The following is a 16,958-nucleotide window of genomic DNA, read 5'->3' on the forward strand; positions in this document are numbered from 1 at the left end:
GGCCGCGGCTAATTTTAACCTCTCTTTTTTTACTCACTGTCGGTAACCAGATACTCCCTCTGTTGAAAAATACAGGAGTATTTTATTTTGAAAAAAAATCAAAATTTATATATTTTAACCAAAAATTAATCAAGCTATAAATATATTTAACGTATAAAAATTATATAATTAGATTCGTATTCACACTATATTAATTTTCTAGCTATAAATTATATATTTCATGAAAAAACAATAGTCAAAGTCTAACTTTGAAGACCAAGTCAAAACAAGATATTCTTGAATAGAGTATAGAGTAAAGTCTGCTTCTAGGCTAGAATTAACAAATTAAATAGATTATCATTGATTCGGAGAAAACATACTGAACCTCAAGCATGTTGTAATTTCATATTCGAATAATGGGTTTCTGAACGTTGTTTAAATCAAATTTAAATTGACCGGAAGACAGCAACAGGCAATGTATTTAGCACACATCAGTTTTTGGAATGTTTACCAAAGGTTACAGTAAAAGGCACAAACTTTCAGGCCATCAACTACAAACACAGGAACATATGAGAAGTATTTCATGTATTGCATCTCCGATCAAAACTAACAGCGGATTTAGGCGAGGCAAACGTCCATGCTACAATCAAGATCAGATTATTGAGTATTCAACAACTAATCTGGTGCCACAATTGCCATTGACAGTATCTAGCATGCCTTAAACACGATCACGGTGACCTTGTGCTGTGAACAATATCCAGGCCAAAACCATGTTTCAAGTTCAGTAAAACCGCAACCAGGGCTGTCAGGATCAAAGCATGGCTGGAGCAGGCTAGATAGATTATCTTGCAGTAAAAATAGGTTCAGCGTCAGCGCTTGGTTGGGTTCTTCTAGTATACTTGATAAGCAATCCTTCTGAAGAGACACCGGGCACACGCAAATCCCTGGACATGAGAGAAACATACGCGGTTAAATGTCAACTCCAGTATAGAATCTCAACCAAAAAAAGAGTTGATGAGAAATCATACCTAATATAGGGCTGCAGATCTTTCCATCCCCACTTTGGCCGCTCACGGAAAAGTGATGCAAACCTCTCAGCAGGTGTCAGTGGCAGATCTTCAACACTGAAAGCATGCACCCAGGTCTCAGCCCCAAGCTTTTCACACAACACTTCCCCTTCGAGCATCTGAAGATCCACACGCATTCCTGAAGGAATGCTTCTCTCCCATTTGTCCATAAAGTTGTGGAGCTTCATCTTTCCAGCACCAAGCGCTCTCCGAGCGAATTGCAAGCAGACACGCCTCTCATCAAGGCTCCAGAAACTTCTTGCTTCCTGCTCTACCTTCGTGCCAAATCTGTTGAGGCAATGGGTTACAAGCTTATGCGTAAAACCATCAGATTCCATGACAGATAGCACATCATTTTCCGGCATAGCAATTAACGGCCAGTCGTGCAACACAGAGTTGTGAAGAATCATGTCCAGAATAGTGTTCACAGAATTGGCATCGACCGTCCTCCAGAACCCATCAATCTCGACAGCAGAGAGGGAATTCAGCCCATCTGACATCTCACCGTCACTGGCCTGGATACGTTCACAGAGATCTTGCCATGTGTACAGCCCCTTACCATGCTGGAAGCCATCCCCAAGATCCTCATCGAGCACGTAGGGCCTCTCACGGAGAAGGTTCCTCAGTTTATCAAGTCGTGGAGCAGTTCGGACCAATTCAATGCTCCCTGGTGCTACTTTGATGGCAGCGGCCACAGCATCATCATCATTAGCATCGCCGTAGGTGCTATCAGGCCTTAAGCTTGGAGCAGCTGGTTCCCCGGGTGGTATCAAAAACGTAGAATTGGATGTGCCCACAAACTTCATAGCATACGTTGCAGAAGGTGTGCAGAGAACAGCTTCTTCATCCGGATGCCCCCGTACAGTCACCCTGTATCAAAAGAAATGTAAAAAATTCTCACACATGGAAATATTGAAGCAATGTTTTCATCAAAAAAATATTGAAGCAATGCACCATACTTTCCTACAGTGGAGCATTACAAAGCATTATAATTGTCCAATGGCACGTGAACTAGTGCTGAAAATGTGAGGATCAGCCTCACTAAATTCAGTTAATAAATGTGGCGGAGATGTTAGCTGTTGGATTCAGCTTTCACTCAGGAAAAAAACAACAAAGCTGAGCATTTTTCCATGGGGGTAATTTCTGGATTTGCCACCCTTAATAGGTGCAAATTTTCCGCTGAGGATGACATGTGGGCCATCCTGAGTCTATGAAACTGGGCCCGGGTGGTAAATTGCCTGCCACTCGATGTTAAAAGTGGCAAATCCTGAAATGCTCCTTTCCATGGTATACTAATCTGAGCTATCGAGCTCAAAAGGAAAAACAAGTACGACGAGCAACAGACTGACCTGAACATCACACAACGACAATCTCATGATGAAGTACATAGAAGCCCAGACTCACACACAAGTAGACAACAGAGATGCCCTTATCTATCGATTTATGAGACAATGTTATTAGCCATTGTGCCAGGGAATCAGGGTGGGCAAGTTTGACAGCGGTTAATTTGGCATTACGCAGGAATTATGCTTAGAATAGCTCATGCAAACTAACTAGTGCACAAGGGAGACATGCTGTGCTGAGCCTTGACGAGCCCCACCCCCCACCCCCTCTCTAGCGACTCAACCCACAACCCAACCCCCCCCCCAAACCCTAGCTTGCTCCGGCCGCTGCCGCCGCCGGTGGGTGGACAGCGGCGGTTCTGAAGCCGGACCGTCGCAGCCTCCTCCCTCCCTCCGTTTCCCCACCTCTTCCCCCTCCCCCACCACTCCTCCTCTCTCCTACCTTCAGCCCCTATCATGAGCTTGCTCCGATCGGATCCGCTGGCGAGGTGGCTTGCCCCAGCCGGATCCGTACGGTAGTCCATCAGATCAATCACTCCCTGCCAGATCCGTTCGATGGTTGGCCCGCGCATTTTGCTTGTCCCGCCGCCTGCCTGTGGCTCCAGCTCTGGCTCCGGTGAGCCTGTGGGCGTGTGGGCTTCCTCCACCGTCGTCTTGGCCACCTCTGCCTCGCGCTCCCGGTTGAGACTTCGGCCGGCCGTGTTGCTCCGTACAGCTGTCTGTGACTTTGGTCGGCAGCTGGCCCTAGTGCGTCATATGCTCGATGATGGGTGCATTGCTATGGCATTCTTGTTCCGTTATTGTGTGCTGCTACTTTCCCTTTGCAGGTTCTTGCTCTGCTCGATCCGGTGAGCCTATGCATTCACTGGATTGTGCAGTTGTAAGGAGAATTTACGGGTGAAAGCTTTGTAGGGCACCATTGCCGACAACAGTGGCACCCACAGGCGTCATTACCTCCTTGGAGGCGTCATGTCAAAGCTTCCCCTGGGATCTCTCCGGTGAAAACCTTGTTCGACTTCCCGAACGAGCAACAACAGTTCTATTGCCGCTTCCTTCCTGAAGGGGTCGTTTTAGAGAATCCCGCTGCTCTTTGATGCTACAACTAGCAGCACTCCTTGCCGGGCTCATCTTGCGCTGATGTCCTCCTGTTCAGCCAATCTTCCCACCTCCTCTCGGCGCTTCGCGTCTGCGACTGTGTTCCGATGTCCCAGGACCCTATCTGTTGTGCTTGTGGTTTGGCGAGGGAGCCACCAACCGTGTTGGTAGTCAGGTGTGGGAGCAGGGCTACGCCTGTTGGAGTCCTAGTCGAGGTGTTAGATGGGTGCAATTGCTTGTGGGGGTGCCGCTTGGTCGGGTTATGGCGTATTGTTGTTGTGTGTGTGCCGGGTTGTAAACTGCTTTGGCGAACCTTAGACGTCAGTTGCTTAGGGGTTTGGGGGTTTCTTTCTTTCTCTGTCTTACATGCGAGCTACGCTCCGCGAATTGTAATCTATACTTGTTAAGGTTTTTGGGCCTGGTTTTCCTTATAAACTAGGTCACTTTCTTTCTTAATGCAATAATGCGCAACTCTCATGCGTGTTTGAGAGAGGAAAAAAACTAGTGCACAACGCGAATGGTGCAAACCGGACTATTTCTATCCTACAGTATAAAATAAACTATCGACCCACTTGAAGTTAAACCCAGTGGATACAGAGAACCAAGCATAAAAGCGAGCTTCTCCTGGAGATTGATTGAAGATCTCAAGGTGACACCCTAATAAAACGTATGCTCCTGAAAAACGATTAAATCAAGAATCACCCCTGAAAGAATGGCGCTGCTGGTTCTTGATCTATTGGGGTAAAATGGCGTAAGGTGCTTGGTGGAGAGGAGAGCTTACCGGCCTTGTAGAAGGTCGGGGAGGAGGTCGGCGGCGGCCTCGAGGAGAACGAGGTCGTCGTGGGGACCGAACGCCTGGTGGTAGCACAGATACACCGAGGCGCCGCCGGCAAGGCCCAGCACCGCGTTGGCCCCGCCGCCGCCGCCGTCCCACTCGATCTCGGCCTGGGCCCCCGCGTCCTCCATCTCCGCATCCATGGATCGGGCCGGGAGCTGAGGCTTGAGGGTTTCTCCTTTTCTTTTTCTTGTGTTGGGCGCTTGGGTTGTTTCGTTTGCCGCGCTTTGTGTGTTTGCTGGGTGAGTTTTGCGCGGGAAATGTTCTGGTTTGTGGGGTCAGGATGTCAGCCTATGGACAGGAGAGATGGGAGCAAATATTCAAGCGAATATTCACGGTGCAATAAAGATAAAAAATATTTCAAAAAAGAAAGATATGATTTGAGGAAACTTTAAAGTGTACGTATGTATTATTTCTAAATCTCTGCTATAGTTAAGTTCGCTTTTTTCTTTATAATTCTAAGCATCAAACTTTAAGTGGATTTATACTGATCGCAAAACAAAAAAAAGTGGATTTACACTAATTTAGATGTTGCTGTTTTAACATCCTTAGACAATTTCATGTGTTTCTATAAAACTTTTACACCATAGGTTCTCAGTGATGTCATCCAAAGTGCAGATTAAATTAAATTAATCTCAGTGTTACAATGGCGACAACTAACATCATTGACTCGTACCGTTGATAATTATGCACGATGACGACACAGAGGGGTTTAGTGTTCCGAAAGTGTCACGGGAGCTAGAGGATGCCCCAAGAGGATGTCCATGTGTGGACAAACAATGAGTTGCTCATACTCTTGTGAGCCCAAAAGTTTCCTCCATAGTAGAGCCCACAACGGCCCAACAATATCCCTACACCGTCGTTCTTCTTCCCCACATAGTTATGTATCATCTTCCCTCACCTCGTCACTCGCCAGCTTAGCAAGCTCCTCGTGCGAGCCCTCACCATAAAAGCGAAATGTTTTCCAGGAGGGCTGTTATAGGTCACCATGTACAACAAGGGCCCAACAACAACCTCCGTACATCGTCGTTCTTCTTCTTCACGTAGTTTTGTGCCGTCGTTAAAAGTGCATCTAGGCCTCCTAATAGATTTTGATGGTTGAATAATAAAACAATTAAATGACTAATAAGTTTGTTAAGCTTGAATATGTTTTTACTTGCAAATGACAAAGTCAAACTCATATCATATGAAGTATACAAAAGTAAAGAAATGGCGTTCAAAGATTAAAAAGGTAAAAGAGATGCAAATGCAATTGTATGATTCTATTAGTTGTTTTGCTTGTATAGTCAAAGGAAAATTAAAAGTGCATAAAGATTGATCAAGATTACAATACTAAGAAGAAAGATGATAAAGGGTTTAGTATTTCAAGAGCTTTGTAAATCAATAAAGATTTAGTTGAGAGCTTATTTGGTCACAAAATTAGTATCTTGATCGAGAAAGAAGACAAATAATCAAAAGCTTAGTTGATCGATAAGAGTTTATATGTAAGTTTGGTTGGTCACAGCATCAATATGAAAAAAGATATTGAAATGAAGATTGAGTTGAAGAAATAGAATACATAAGTGCGTATTGATGATGAAGAGATATGTGATCAAAAGCAATAGTAAATCAAAGGAAATTGTAATGATATGTTGCTTGATCACATAAATTATATTCTTAGTCAAGAAAGAAGAAATTTGATCAAGAGCCTAGCAATTCAGGGAAAATCAACATGAAAACTTGTTTGATCACAGATTGAGATAAAAAGCAAATATTCAAGTAAGGATCATGTTATTGAAAAAATAGAGTTTCATGAATGCGTATTGTTGATGTGAGACTATGTGTGACTCAAGATGACAAGATTGTGAATGGGTGACAAATGATTTGGCTACAAATGACCATACGAGTGGAGAAGGGCAAGCAAAGGGTTTAGCACCAAGGGACCCATGCGATGGAGAAAGAGCAAGTATTGGCCTAACGTTGAAGGACCGATCAAGTTTATAAGCAGTCATATGTTGTCAAGCATAAAATTATTGTTCAATCGTAAGGTTTAAGATGGCTTGACGATGTCAAATTGATTCTTAACTATATGTGTTTAAGAATCCCAAATCGTAAGCTCAATGAGGATGTGCTCAAGAAGAAGAGACAAGAAAATGTCGCACCCTCACGAAATGAAATTGAAAAGAAGTAACAAGTTAAAGTTGACCAAGCTCAAGAGGTTCAAATAGATTTTATTTTGATCTTCGAGTGTAAGTATGTCACTCTATCAAGAGGAGTGCAACATAGAATGGTTTGACAAGTCTCGTTGCTCAAATAAGCCAAATCCAAGTACTAACTTGAGAGAAACATATATCACAACACTTACACCTAGTGGCTTTGGAGCTCGTTTTTGGTTGCGATGGATAACGCTCCGAACAAACTTTTTATGGAGTCCAAGATTATTGAAATCAGAGTTCGTATCAAAAAGTAATGGCGTTTTCACTATGGTGACCTGCGTTGTTTTGTTAGGTAGTGGAGTTATCCGCACCTTTTTGCGGATAGTCCGCATTTTTATGGAGGGTCCAAAAAATCTAGATCTAACGGCTAGTTTTTTTAAAACAACGGCTAGTTGTGTTAAAAGTCTGGAGTGTCCGCAAATTTGTGCGGACACTCCGCACCTTTTTTTACTGTAACGGCTAGTTCTTGTGTGTAGGGTATTTATACCCCGTTACCCCCTCCCCTTCATTTAGAGATGGTGCTGATGCTAGTGCTAGTGTTCCTCACATCCACAACTAAGGCAAAGGCTTGTAGAGCTCTTCTCAACTCCTTATTACGAGGTGTGTGCGTGATTTATGAAAAATCCTAAGAGTTAGGTTGAGATATTGGTGTTTGAGAGCACGAGATAGAGAAATCCGTCCTTGAGCACTTGTTCACTTCGTCAAGCAATTTAATGATGCATTTGTTACTCTTGGAGATAAAACCTCCTAAACGGCTAGGCGTCGCCCAACGAGCTCTTGTGCTTATGGTGAGCCGTGAGAAAGTTTGTGATGATCTATCTCACCTACGAAAAGGAAAGAGATAAAGCTAGTAGATCGAAGAAAATAGTTAAAAGAAATCTGGTTCTTTAGAGCTTCCTTAACGGAGATGTATAATTCATAGTTGTGAATCCAAACTTCTACACTTCGGTTTGTTTACTTTTGAGTTCTTGCTTTGATTTGTGCTTTCCATTAGATCTACTTGGTTGTGCGTACTTATGAGTGTAGGTGCTTTGTGGGTCTGTTGGTGGACACCTCCAGACACATATCTTCTTGTTTGATTTGAGCTAGAACTCATTAGATGTAGTTTACATTTAAGTTGCATCTGTTTTTGCGAAAGGTCCGCAAAATTTGCGAAGACTATGCTTTTAACTAATTCGCAACAAGTTTGTTTGAATTGCAAGGAAACATACCCATTCACCTCCCTCTAGGCGATATCTCGATCCTTTGAGCCGCCCCGTCTCACCACTCATCGGCTTAGCGAGCTCTTCGAGTGAACCCTAATCATAAAAGTGAAATGTTCTAGGATGAGACAAAATGATTCCATCTGAGAACAAGATTGTTCCAATCATAAGAAGAAAAAAAATGTTCCAAGCAAACAAATCACATGTTCCATTTATTATTATTCTTCTTCATATCTGGGGGAGCCATAGATCCTCTAAAGGCTGGTCGCATACACCATGGTTGATCTAGTGTTGGTTGGCGATGTCGTGTACAGTGCAATAGCATAAAGTAGAGGCAGGTCTGGTGTGGTGCGGCGTCAACACCCATTTGGGTTAGGGGCGTTGTGTAGAGGTGTTGCGGTGCGTGGCCTCAAGGTCTGGTGCAGCGGCGGCGGCCTAGAGCTGCTTGAAGATAAGTGGATCAAACTCTGGGAGCCATGAGCGCACTAATGGAGGCGGTGACGATAGGGCGTTGATGTTGCGATAGTTGGAGAACGATGATGGCATGAGGTGTGTGAGCCAATAGGCAAAGAAATCCACAAATAAGAGAAGGCAAAAAGCCCCAAAAGTTTTGGCCCATGAGGTGAGGTTGTGCGGATGAAAGTTTTGTGTTTGTCGTGCATGATCTATAACATTGGCGCCCTTGGCTCCATCGGCGGTGGATGGGGCCACCGACCATGGTGGCGAAAGATGGATAATGGGATGCCTAGGTTGCATCTGTGCGCAAGAGAGGCAAGATGACGGCTGAAACGTCGCATGGGGAGGAGAGAGAACGAGAGCAAACCCTTGGGTTGGACAAAGGATAAATCAAATGGAGATCAGGCAATGGATGTTAGTCGACCATAAAATAGTGTATTTTTACACGATTGCATCATAAGGCGTTCGTGTTGACGAACAAAATTGGCATATTGTGAAGAATTTCGGTTATGAAAATTTTCTGATCGACCGGTGAACAGTACCTAAGACTAGTGCGTAGTACCTCCGATCAATGAACAATACTCTAATCAGTGAACAGTACTCCAATCAGATGAACAGTACCCGTGGTCAGATGAACAACACTCCGACCATATGAACAGTACCGTGACCAGGCGAACTGTAACTGACCAGTGAACAGTAACCGCGACCACTACAAGGCGATACAGGCAGATATTCAGATCGAAAAGGTAATCAAATCGAAGAAGGTCGAACTGCAATAAAAGAATACTCGGGTAGATATATGAGAATTTACGTGGTTGAATAGGAAAGATATGTTAATTATAGAAAGTTTGGACTCATATGTTATAGCCAAATTATATCTGTAATTTGTGTTCGGTTTAATTTGGGAGTTCTAATCTTATACGGCTAAGACCTACCACCCTTTAAATATGAGAGGACCATGATCGATTGAAACATCCAACAATCGATCAAATACCAATATGCATCTACTATTTTTATATCTAGCTTCTGTAGTCATGTCACTTATTCTTCCTCCTATTGCTTCATATTCTTGATCTCCATGACTAAAGATGAGCCGTCAGTCATTCACGTTCCGACGGTGTTCCTTTCGAGCATAGGTGATAACGAAGGTCCGACAACACAGTATCACGATCAGAATATCCTACGTATTGCTCGTCAGATATTACACACGAAGTGTCGACGTGAGGATCCATATTTTTTCGTCAACCGTTCCATTCCAAATTCAAGTAGAAAAATCGCTTTAACCACGACAATAACTGCACCTACTAGAGAGAAGAGTCGGTTTTTTTGGCATCAAAGAATGGAACTCATATAAAAACCAGCTTAATTGTTGAATGTCGATTAAGAAAAGTTAAACAAGGCAATGACATGAGCGAATAATTTCGCGAAAACCAACAAGCAGCCACGAGCGAACAAGCACAGACATTCCCATCTCATCACTCATCAGCACTCAGCAGCATCCGCCGCCCCGTCAGACGGGTAATCCCCAAAATGCCCCTGGACCCCGACTCCTCGTCGCCGCCGGCGCCCGGGCCGCACCGCGACTGGTTCTTCCCGCCGGCGCCGCCCTTTCTCCCCTCCTCCAGAGCACGGACCCCCTTCCCCTCCACCACCTGGTCCTCCAAGCCATACTCCCTCGCCGACCGCCGACCGCCCCCGACCCCTCGCTCCCGCTCCCGCTCCCCGCACCCGACGCCGGAGCAGCAGCAGCCACCGTCACCTCCGCTTCCGTCCGCGCCGCGCCGCCGCGACCCCCTCTACGCTGGCGTCCGCCGCGGCGATGTCCTAAAGGCTGCCGCCGAGAAAGGGGCGCCTCAGGCGGCCGCGCCGGTACATGGAAGGAAGGCGGCGGCTTCGGCGATCACCCCACGATGGTCGGGAATGCTATCCGCGGCGGTAAGAAATGGGCGAACTCGCTTGGTTTCGTGTTTGACTTTTGTTGACTTCCGTTGTTTAATTGCGAAATCTGTTGCTTCAGGCCATTTTGCTGTGCTTAGCCTCCCTTCTCCGCAGGAACCTCTCATTATACGATCAGGTTTACCATTTGCAGGTACACGTCTGCGCTTAATCGCTCCGCACTGCTGGTGAAACATTATATAATCCGTCGATCTTATCCCATTTCGTTCTGATTGTTTCAGGAACAGCTCGCTGTAGCTACTGCAAAACTGCAGTCGTGTATTATAGGCTCCTCATTGGATATCAGCGACATTAATTTGCTGTATCAGGATGATAACAATACCATGCAGAACAGAAGTCTGAAGAACTTTTCCTTGTTGATCTCGCTTTCTATACTATATGCGCCACTCCTCATTCTCAAGTACATAGACCTTGTGTCGAAGATAAGGAGTTCATATGACTCTGAAGAGGTTCCCATAAACAAGCGGTTGGCATACAGAATCGATATATTTTTATCACTTCATCCGTATGCTAAACCATCGGTTCTACTTGTTGCTACATTGTTACTTATTGCTCTTGGAGGGCTGGCTCTGTATGGTGTGACTGATGATAGCCTATCTGATTGTCTTTGGCTATCCTGGACCTTCGTCGCTGACTCGGGCAACCATGCCAATGCCGTGGGTTTTGGACCCAAGCTGGTTTCAGTTTCGATTAGTATTGGTGGGATGTTGGTTTTTGCCATGATGCTTGGTCTAGTCACCGATTCAATCTCAGAGAAGTTTGATTCTTTGAGGAAAGGAAGAAGTGAGGTCATAGAGCAAAGCCACACTCTGATCCTTGGATGGAGTGATAAGTTGGTAATCTTGGAATTAACCTTTGCTAATATTTTTTTTTGCAAGTTACTAATCTTTTCATGCAAATTCCCTATATATGCTTAGATGCATTGCTACGTTCCTTCTTGTTTCGGTATGAATGTTGTAGTTGTACCAGTAGCTAATAAGTTTGTTAAGCGGTCTTAGCTCTGCAACCTGTCAGGTTGCTTCAAAGTTATTTCTAAAACCAGATAGATAGATACTATTAACTAATAGTATTTAGATATAGTATCATGCATCTTCTGAGGGAATGCCATGCATATTTTTCTGTCTACTTTGTTTCACTTCTTTTAACTTATATAGCTGCTCTGTTACATGTTAAGTTGTTGTAAGAACAGAAGTTGCATTTCTCCAGATTATGTAGTCTAACCTGTTTCCTTTGATGACAACAGGGATCTTTACTGAACCAAATCGCTATTGCTAATGAAAGCTTGGGAGGTGGGACCATCGTTGTGATGTCCGAGAGAGACAAGGAGGAAATGGAAGCAGACATTGCTAAAATGGAGTTTGACTTGAAAGGAACAGCTGTAATATGTAGAAGTGGAAGCCCTCTAATTCTGGCTGACTTGAAAAAGGTAAATAGTGTGATCCACAGATTTTAAGACATATTTTCTCAGTTTTGATCTTCTGACATGCTTAATTGTTAAGATGCCATTATGGTCTGTTGACAGTTAATTACTTCACTGACTAGTACTTCCTGATGTTAGCTAATTCCTGGCTAGTACTTCACTTTAATCTATATATGTGCCTATTTTTCAACTAAATGCACCTTCATGCACAAGGTCTCAGTTTCTAAGGCGCGTGCAATTGTGGTTTTAGCTGAAGAAGGAAATGCTGACCAGGTAAGTCCTGCTGATCAAGTTATACTATTATGTGGACGCTCTTCCTTACATCATTGCACCCTTATTGCAGAGTGATGCACGGGCACTGCGAACAGTCTTGAGTTTAACTGGAGTTAAAGAGGGACTAAGAGGTCACATAATAGTTGAGCTTAGTGATCTTGACAACGAAGTTCTAGTCAAACTTGTTGGTGGAGATCTTGTGGAAACCGTTGTTGCACATGATGTGATTGGTCGGTTGATGATACAGTGTGCACGTCAGCCAGGCCTTGCTCAGGTTTCTTTCTATTCATCAACAAATTCTGAATGCTCTTACTTTTTTAGATAAGAGCCCTACCTGGATTGCTACATCCTGCTTCAAAGGAACTCCTCTCTCTCCTCCTTTTCCCCTTTCGTTTTAGTGAGACAATTGATATAGTGTCTGTTCTGTTGGCAACACACACCACAAACACACATGCACGCCTGCACAAAACCAACCCACTATGCAAGGGAGCCGGAAATAGTCATGATCTCCCTTTGCAGGTACAAACTATGACCATCTGTTGTGCATGGGTGATTAAACTCATTAAAATGAATTTCTCTTGAGCATTCTGTTAGATTCTAGTTATTGTTCCATTGTAGAATGCTGTATCATGCACATCTAGAAAACCATTTTAATAAGTCTGTTTACTAAATTTAAAAAGGTCTCTTTACCATAGAAACATTCTGCACACTTAATCTATAACATTCAGTTGATTCCAGACATGCATGAAAACATTAGCTACTATATTGGCTGATTGAATGTTAGACACAGTTCAGTAATTTACATGTATTTTTATTTGATACTCTCTCCAGTCAACAATACACAACGTTTTGACTTTTCACGGTCTTCGATGTGCAACTTTGACCACTGTTTTCTATTAGAATATAATATTATGAAAGTATTTTTCAAGACAAATCTATACGTATGATTTTTATGTTTCCAAACTAAATATTGTGGAAGCTATTGACGGTCAAAATTGTAAAAGTTTGACCGGATCTTGGTCAAAGCGTCAAGTATTTATATCTGGAGTAATTTCTAAATGTTGTAAAGATTATTTGAGTTGCATTTACAGATATGGGAAGATATTCTTGGCTTTGAGAACTGTGAATTCTACATTAAAAGATGGCCTAAGTTGGATGGAATGCGATTTGAAGATGTGCTGATTAGCTTTCCTGATGCTGTTCCATGTGGCATAAAAGTGGCATCTTACGGGGGCAAGATTATTTTAAACCCTGATGACTGTTATGTTTTGCAAGAGGGCGATGAGGTGATAGTAATTGCAGAAGATGATGATACATATGCCCCAGCACCGTTGCCCAAGGTAATTCTTTTGTCTCTAAGAATGAAGATGTAAAGTTCTTCTTCTTCTTCTTGCAATAGCATGTTTGGTTTGATATTTTTCACCCTTGACCACAATAATTTCAATACTGATGTTAAATCACGTGATCTTTAGAATTTGACAAGTTATTGGTCATCTTGGCAGTGCATGTACATTGTTGGGCTACTGATTGCCTTCCACAAACTATACCGTGTTAACATTTTTATACTTGGTCTGCCTCCAGGTTCTGTAATCTATCCATTTATGTATCATTTAACCCCTTTTATTGATATCTACTCATATTTAGAACTTCAAAGTCTTTGACTTACATTTACCAGCGATTATAAATTATTCATATTGTCTCTTTTCTATTTGTGTTGACAATTGGCATCTAACAGTTATTGCACATAGAATTACCGCATTCGAACTTTTTAGATTAATTTCTCAGTGTTACAAGACTTTCTGTAACATTTACATAACTTTTCCCGGACCACCTTCTGGAATTGTTTCCATCCTTGTAAAAGTTTCATCATTAGGATTGTATGCTCAGTAACAGCAGTCAACCAACAACAGCGAATAGAATTTTAGCTTCTGCTGAAATAAAGCTTTATTGCCTTGGTGCTGCGACGGTGCGACCTGAGATCTATCCATTCCCTACCCTTCCCATTTTGATCACCGAGCATTGATAGTGCAACCACATTCCGCTGTTTTTGGTTTAGTGCTTTACAGATGACAGTCCAATGCTTGTTATCACTTCTTGAGACAATAAGAACTACTCCCTCCATTTCTTTTTATTGGGCGTATTATGTTTTGAAAAAGCCTTTGAAAAGATCTATCAAATGCGGATACAACTTTTGTACACTAAACGTGCACATAATTTGACTAATTGCTGTTCAAATCTTATGAAGTTTGAAACGGAGGGAGTAGTTATCTTAAAGAAAGTTTGACATAGACACTGCACATTTGTGGAACATCCCATAAGCAAAGTCAATCTTATTATTCAGGTTAAAGATGCTGTTTACATAGACATTGTTCACCCTGAAAGAAAGCCTCAGAAGATTCTTCTTTGTGGATGGCGACGGGATATAGATGATATGATTGTGGTAAGCTCTTTCTTTGAAGCTTCTAATTCCTTTTCTCTCTGTTTAATTGCGCAGGTTAGGAGGGGCTATCTTCCTAAAGATTTTGTTGTTCCAAAGTCTCCAGAAAGAATATTGTTTTGTGGTTGGCGCCGTGATATGGAAGATATGATAATGGTAACTTGATGACAGATCCAAATTGACATTCTTAAGTGTACATGTTGCTAAAACAGAGACATTTGTGCGAAAGGATTTGGAGGCAGAATCTACCTATGCCAAAACTTTTAATATAAAGTATTTCTTCCTGTTCTGAATTCGATTATGTATAATTAATGTCACAGCAGCATAGTTGATGGAATGAGCTATTAAGGCCTTATTGTGTTAAGGTTGACAACAACATATTCTAACTTAGTATTTGATATCCAGGTACTTGATGCTTTCCTTGCACCAGGATCAGAGTTGTGGATGTTTAATGATGTCCCTGAGGTTGACAGAAAAAGAAAGCTGACTGATGGAGGTCTGGATTTCAGTCGACTAGAAAATATTACTTTGGTTCATCGTGAGGGAAATGCTGTTATTCGCCGTCACCTGGAGAGCCTCCCCTTAGAATCATTTGATTCCGTAAGTTCTGAGAAATTAGATTTTTACTCTGCTAGAACTAATTTCCTGCAGAATAACAAGTACTATGATATTTTCTGAGTATAGTTGCTTGTTTGTTTCTGCTGACTGATGCTTGAAGCAAAATGCAGATCTTGATTTTGGCAGACGAATCTGTAGAAGATTCAGCAATCCAAGCTGACTCAAGGTCACTTGCAACGTTACTGCTGATCAGAGATATTCAGGTTTTTTCATGAACAGAGATCTGTTTAAACTTCTTACCTATGTATGGATTTAACCTGTTATTGATGTTATCTTCAGATCAGGTGCAATCATCTTCGATCATGTGCTATTTTTATTTTCCGGCTATCTTTCCTAATGTTATACTAAATCTTTACAAGAACTGAAGACTGTTCACACATTTTTAACTACTGCAGGCAAAACGGCTTCCATACAGGGAAGCGATGATTTCGCATGTTCCCCCAGGGACCTTTTCTGAAGGTTCTTGGATAGGGGAGATGCAACAAGCATCTGATAAATCTGTCATAATCAGTGAGATTTTGGACCCTAGGACAAAAAATTTGTTGTCAATGTCAAAAATTAGCGACTATGTTCTTTCAAATGAACTTGTGAGCATGGCATTGGCAATGGTTGCAGAAGATCGGCAAATAAATGATGTCTTGGAGGAGCTCTTTGCTGAGGAGGTATAATTCTCGAAGTTGATGGTTGCATGGTCTCAATTTTCACTGACCTAGAAATTCACCTAAAAAAATTGCGATTCTGCATTGAATCAGATATCCAGAGTACATTCGATTCCCAAACATATGTAAATAATGTTGGACTTATGATTTGCACAGTAGATGGATCTAATGTTTAATACACAAACTGAGGTATTAGAGCTTTGTATCTGACATGAATATTTATCACGAGGTTAACTTTACCTGTGGAACCTCATCTGCAGAAAGGAAAAGTTTATCTGAATAGCCTCGGACTACTACATTTAAACAGTTTTTCTCCGGTTCAATTGTCCCTATTGAAGTCAGATGCTTCTCAGATATTTCTTTTTGGTTATTTGGAAATATGATTCTTCTCATGTTTCCTGTTTGTCTGAGTAATATTTTTAAGTGATCAACTGGACTTCTTTTGAATCATGCCTCCTCCCAGGTTTCTACCTGACTAATATCTGGGTTTGCAACTTGATCCCTTTGCAGGGAAATGAAATGCAAATACGACAATCCGATCTGTACCTTAGAGAAGATGAGGAGTTAAATTTTTTTGAGGTCATTCTGCGTGCTAGACAGAGGAAAGAGATTGTCATTGGGTACCGTCTTGAGGGAGCTGAGCATGCTATAATCAATCCAACAGACAAAGTTTCACGGCGAAGGTGGTCACCCAAGGATGTTTTTGTTGTTATAGCTGAGAAAGAATGAGTAGCATCCAACCATGAATGACATGAAAACAAGCTTCTGACCACACCTAAGGAAAAAAACAGACAGTAGTGCTGTAAGACATCAACAAGAGCAGACAGCTGCTTCATGCCAACACGCATTTGGAAGACAGCAAGCACTGAGCGCGAAGGAGCAAAGCATGACCAGATTCTGGATCAATCTAGACTGATACCTCGACTCCATGTACATAAACACAAAGAATGCTGCATTATGGCTTAAAGGATGAGAATAGAGTGCACGACGCAAGCTTTGGAATTTTGGATTGATTCAGTTCATTGTATATTCTTGTCTATGTAACTTTCGTATACACAACGAGCAAAGCATCAGCTATGGTTAAGGGCGTAAGGATCCTGAGTGTTGATACTGAGCAGGAAATCAATTTTCCATGAGGCTGTTTGTTTCTGTTATACCCTGGCTATAGAGTACTGACTGCAGTGTTTGTCAGACACAGCAGTTCTGTTACTTAGAGTGTTCAACGTTTGGTACAGTATAAATTGAGAAAACCAGTTGTCCTTATATCACAAACAATTTTGCAATGTTTCTTCATATACATGAATAGCATAAGAATATAAGATACCGCTCTGATGCCCATGTAAATATGCAATCGCCGAAGGTGTGCTACATTCCAAGAACGTATGATAAATTAGCACATAATCATCTAGTTTTGGGGCTGGAT

General features: G+C 42.3%; 2 protein-coding genes across 5 annotated transcripts; one reads left to right on the forward strand and one right to left on the reverse strand.

Moving 5' to 3' along the window:
• Positions 1 to 488: 488 nt before the first annotated feature.
• Positions 489 to 4,548, reverse strand: LOC133911303 (uncharacterized). Its single transcript, XM_062353499.1, has 3 exons — positions 4,266 to 4,548; positions 1,008 to 1,916; positions 489 to 923 (listed from the first exon to the last, which is right to left on the reverse strand). Exons 1-3 carry the CDS (start codon positions 4,460 to 4,462, stop codon positions 821 to 823), a joined length of 1,209 nt encoding a protein of 402 aa, XP_062209483.1. The 5' UTR covers positions 4,463 to 4,548; the 3' UTR covers positions 489 to 820.
• A 5,071-nt stretch (positions 4,549 to 9,619) lies between these two features.
• LOC133913756 (probable ion channel CASTOR) lies at positions 9,620 to 16,863 on the forward strand. Of its 4 annotated transcripts, none has more exons than XM_062357001.1 (12): positions 9,623 to 10,107; positions 10,190 to 10,261; positions 10,350 to 10,916; positions 11,372 to 11,554; positions 11,762 to 11,821; positions 11,892 to 12,095; positions 12,913 to 13,161; positions 14,163 to 14,414; positions 14,664 to 14,858; positions 14,987 to 15,079; positions 15,272 to 15,538; positions 16,046 to 16,863. In XM_062357001.1, exons 1-12 carry the CDS (start codon positions 9,703 to 9,705, stop codon positions 16,262 to 16,264), a joined length of 2,766 nt encoding a protein of 921 aa, XP_062212985.1. In that variant the 5' UTR covers positions 9,623 to 9,702; the 3' UTR covers positions 16,265 to 16,863. The 4 variants fall into 4 exon arrangements, 3 of the variants coding, with proteins under 3 accessions (XP_062212985.1, XP_062212984.1, XP_062212986.1); XM_062357000.1 differs by having other exon boundaries at positions 9,624 to 10,107; positions 10,350 to 10,964; XM_062357002.1 differs by having other exon boundaries at positions 9,625 to 10,107; positions 10,350 to 10,964; positions 14,316 to 14,414.
• The last annotated feature ends 95 nt before the right edge of the window (positions 16,864 to 16,958 follow it).

The sequence above is a fragment of the Phragmites australis genome, chromosome 3, assembly GCF_958298935.1.
Source record: "Phragmites australis chromosome 3, lpPhrAust1.1, whole genome shotgun sequence".
Lineage (NCBI taxonomy): Eukaryota > Viridiplantae > Streptophyta > Magnoliopsida > Poales > Poaceae > Phragmites > Phragmites australis.

What these genes read in the sequence shown, in the direction of transcription:
- LOC133913756 (XM_062357000.1), top strand. Translation starts at nt 9,703, where the DNA reads ATGCCCCTGGACCCCGACTCCTCGTCGCCGCCGGCGCCCGGGCCGCAC. An exon ending in ATCAGGTTTACCATTTGCAG is followed by an intron (nt 10,262 to 10,349) that starts GTACACGTCTGC and finishes TGATTGTTTCAG; the next exon opens with GAACAGCTCGCTGTAGCTAC. An exon ending in AAGAAGGAAATGCTGACCAG is followed by an intron (nt 11,822 to 11,891) that starts GTAAGTCCTGCT and finishes CCCTTATTGCAG; the next exon opens with AGTGATGCACGGGCACTGCG.
- LOC133911303 (XM_062353499.1), bottom strand. Translation starts at nt 4,462, where the DNA reads ATGGATGCGGAGATGGAGGACGCGGGGGCCCAGGCCGAGATCGAGTGG. An exon ending in CCCGACCTTCTACAAGGCCG is followed by an intron (nt 1,917 to 4,265) that starts GTAAGCTCTCCT and finishes CTTTTGATACAG; the next exon opens with GGTGACTGTACGGGGGCATC. An exon ending in GATCTGCAGCCCTATATTAG is followed by an intron (nt 924 to 1,007) that starts GTATGATTTCTC and finishes TCTCATGTCCAG; the next exon opens with GGATTTGCGTGTGCCCGGTG.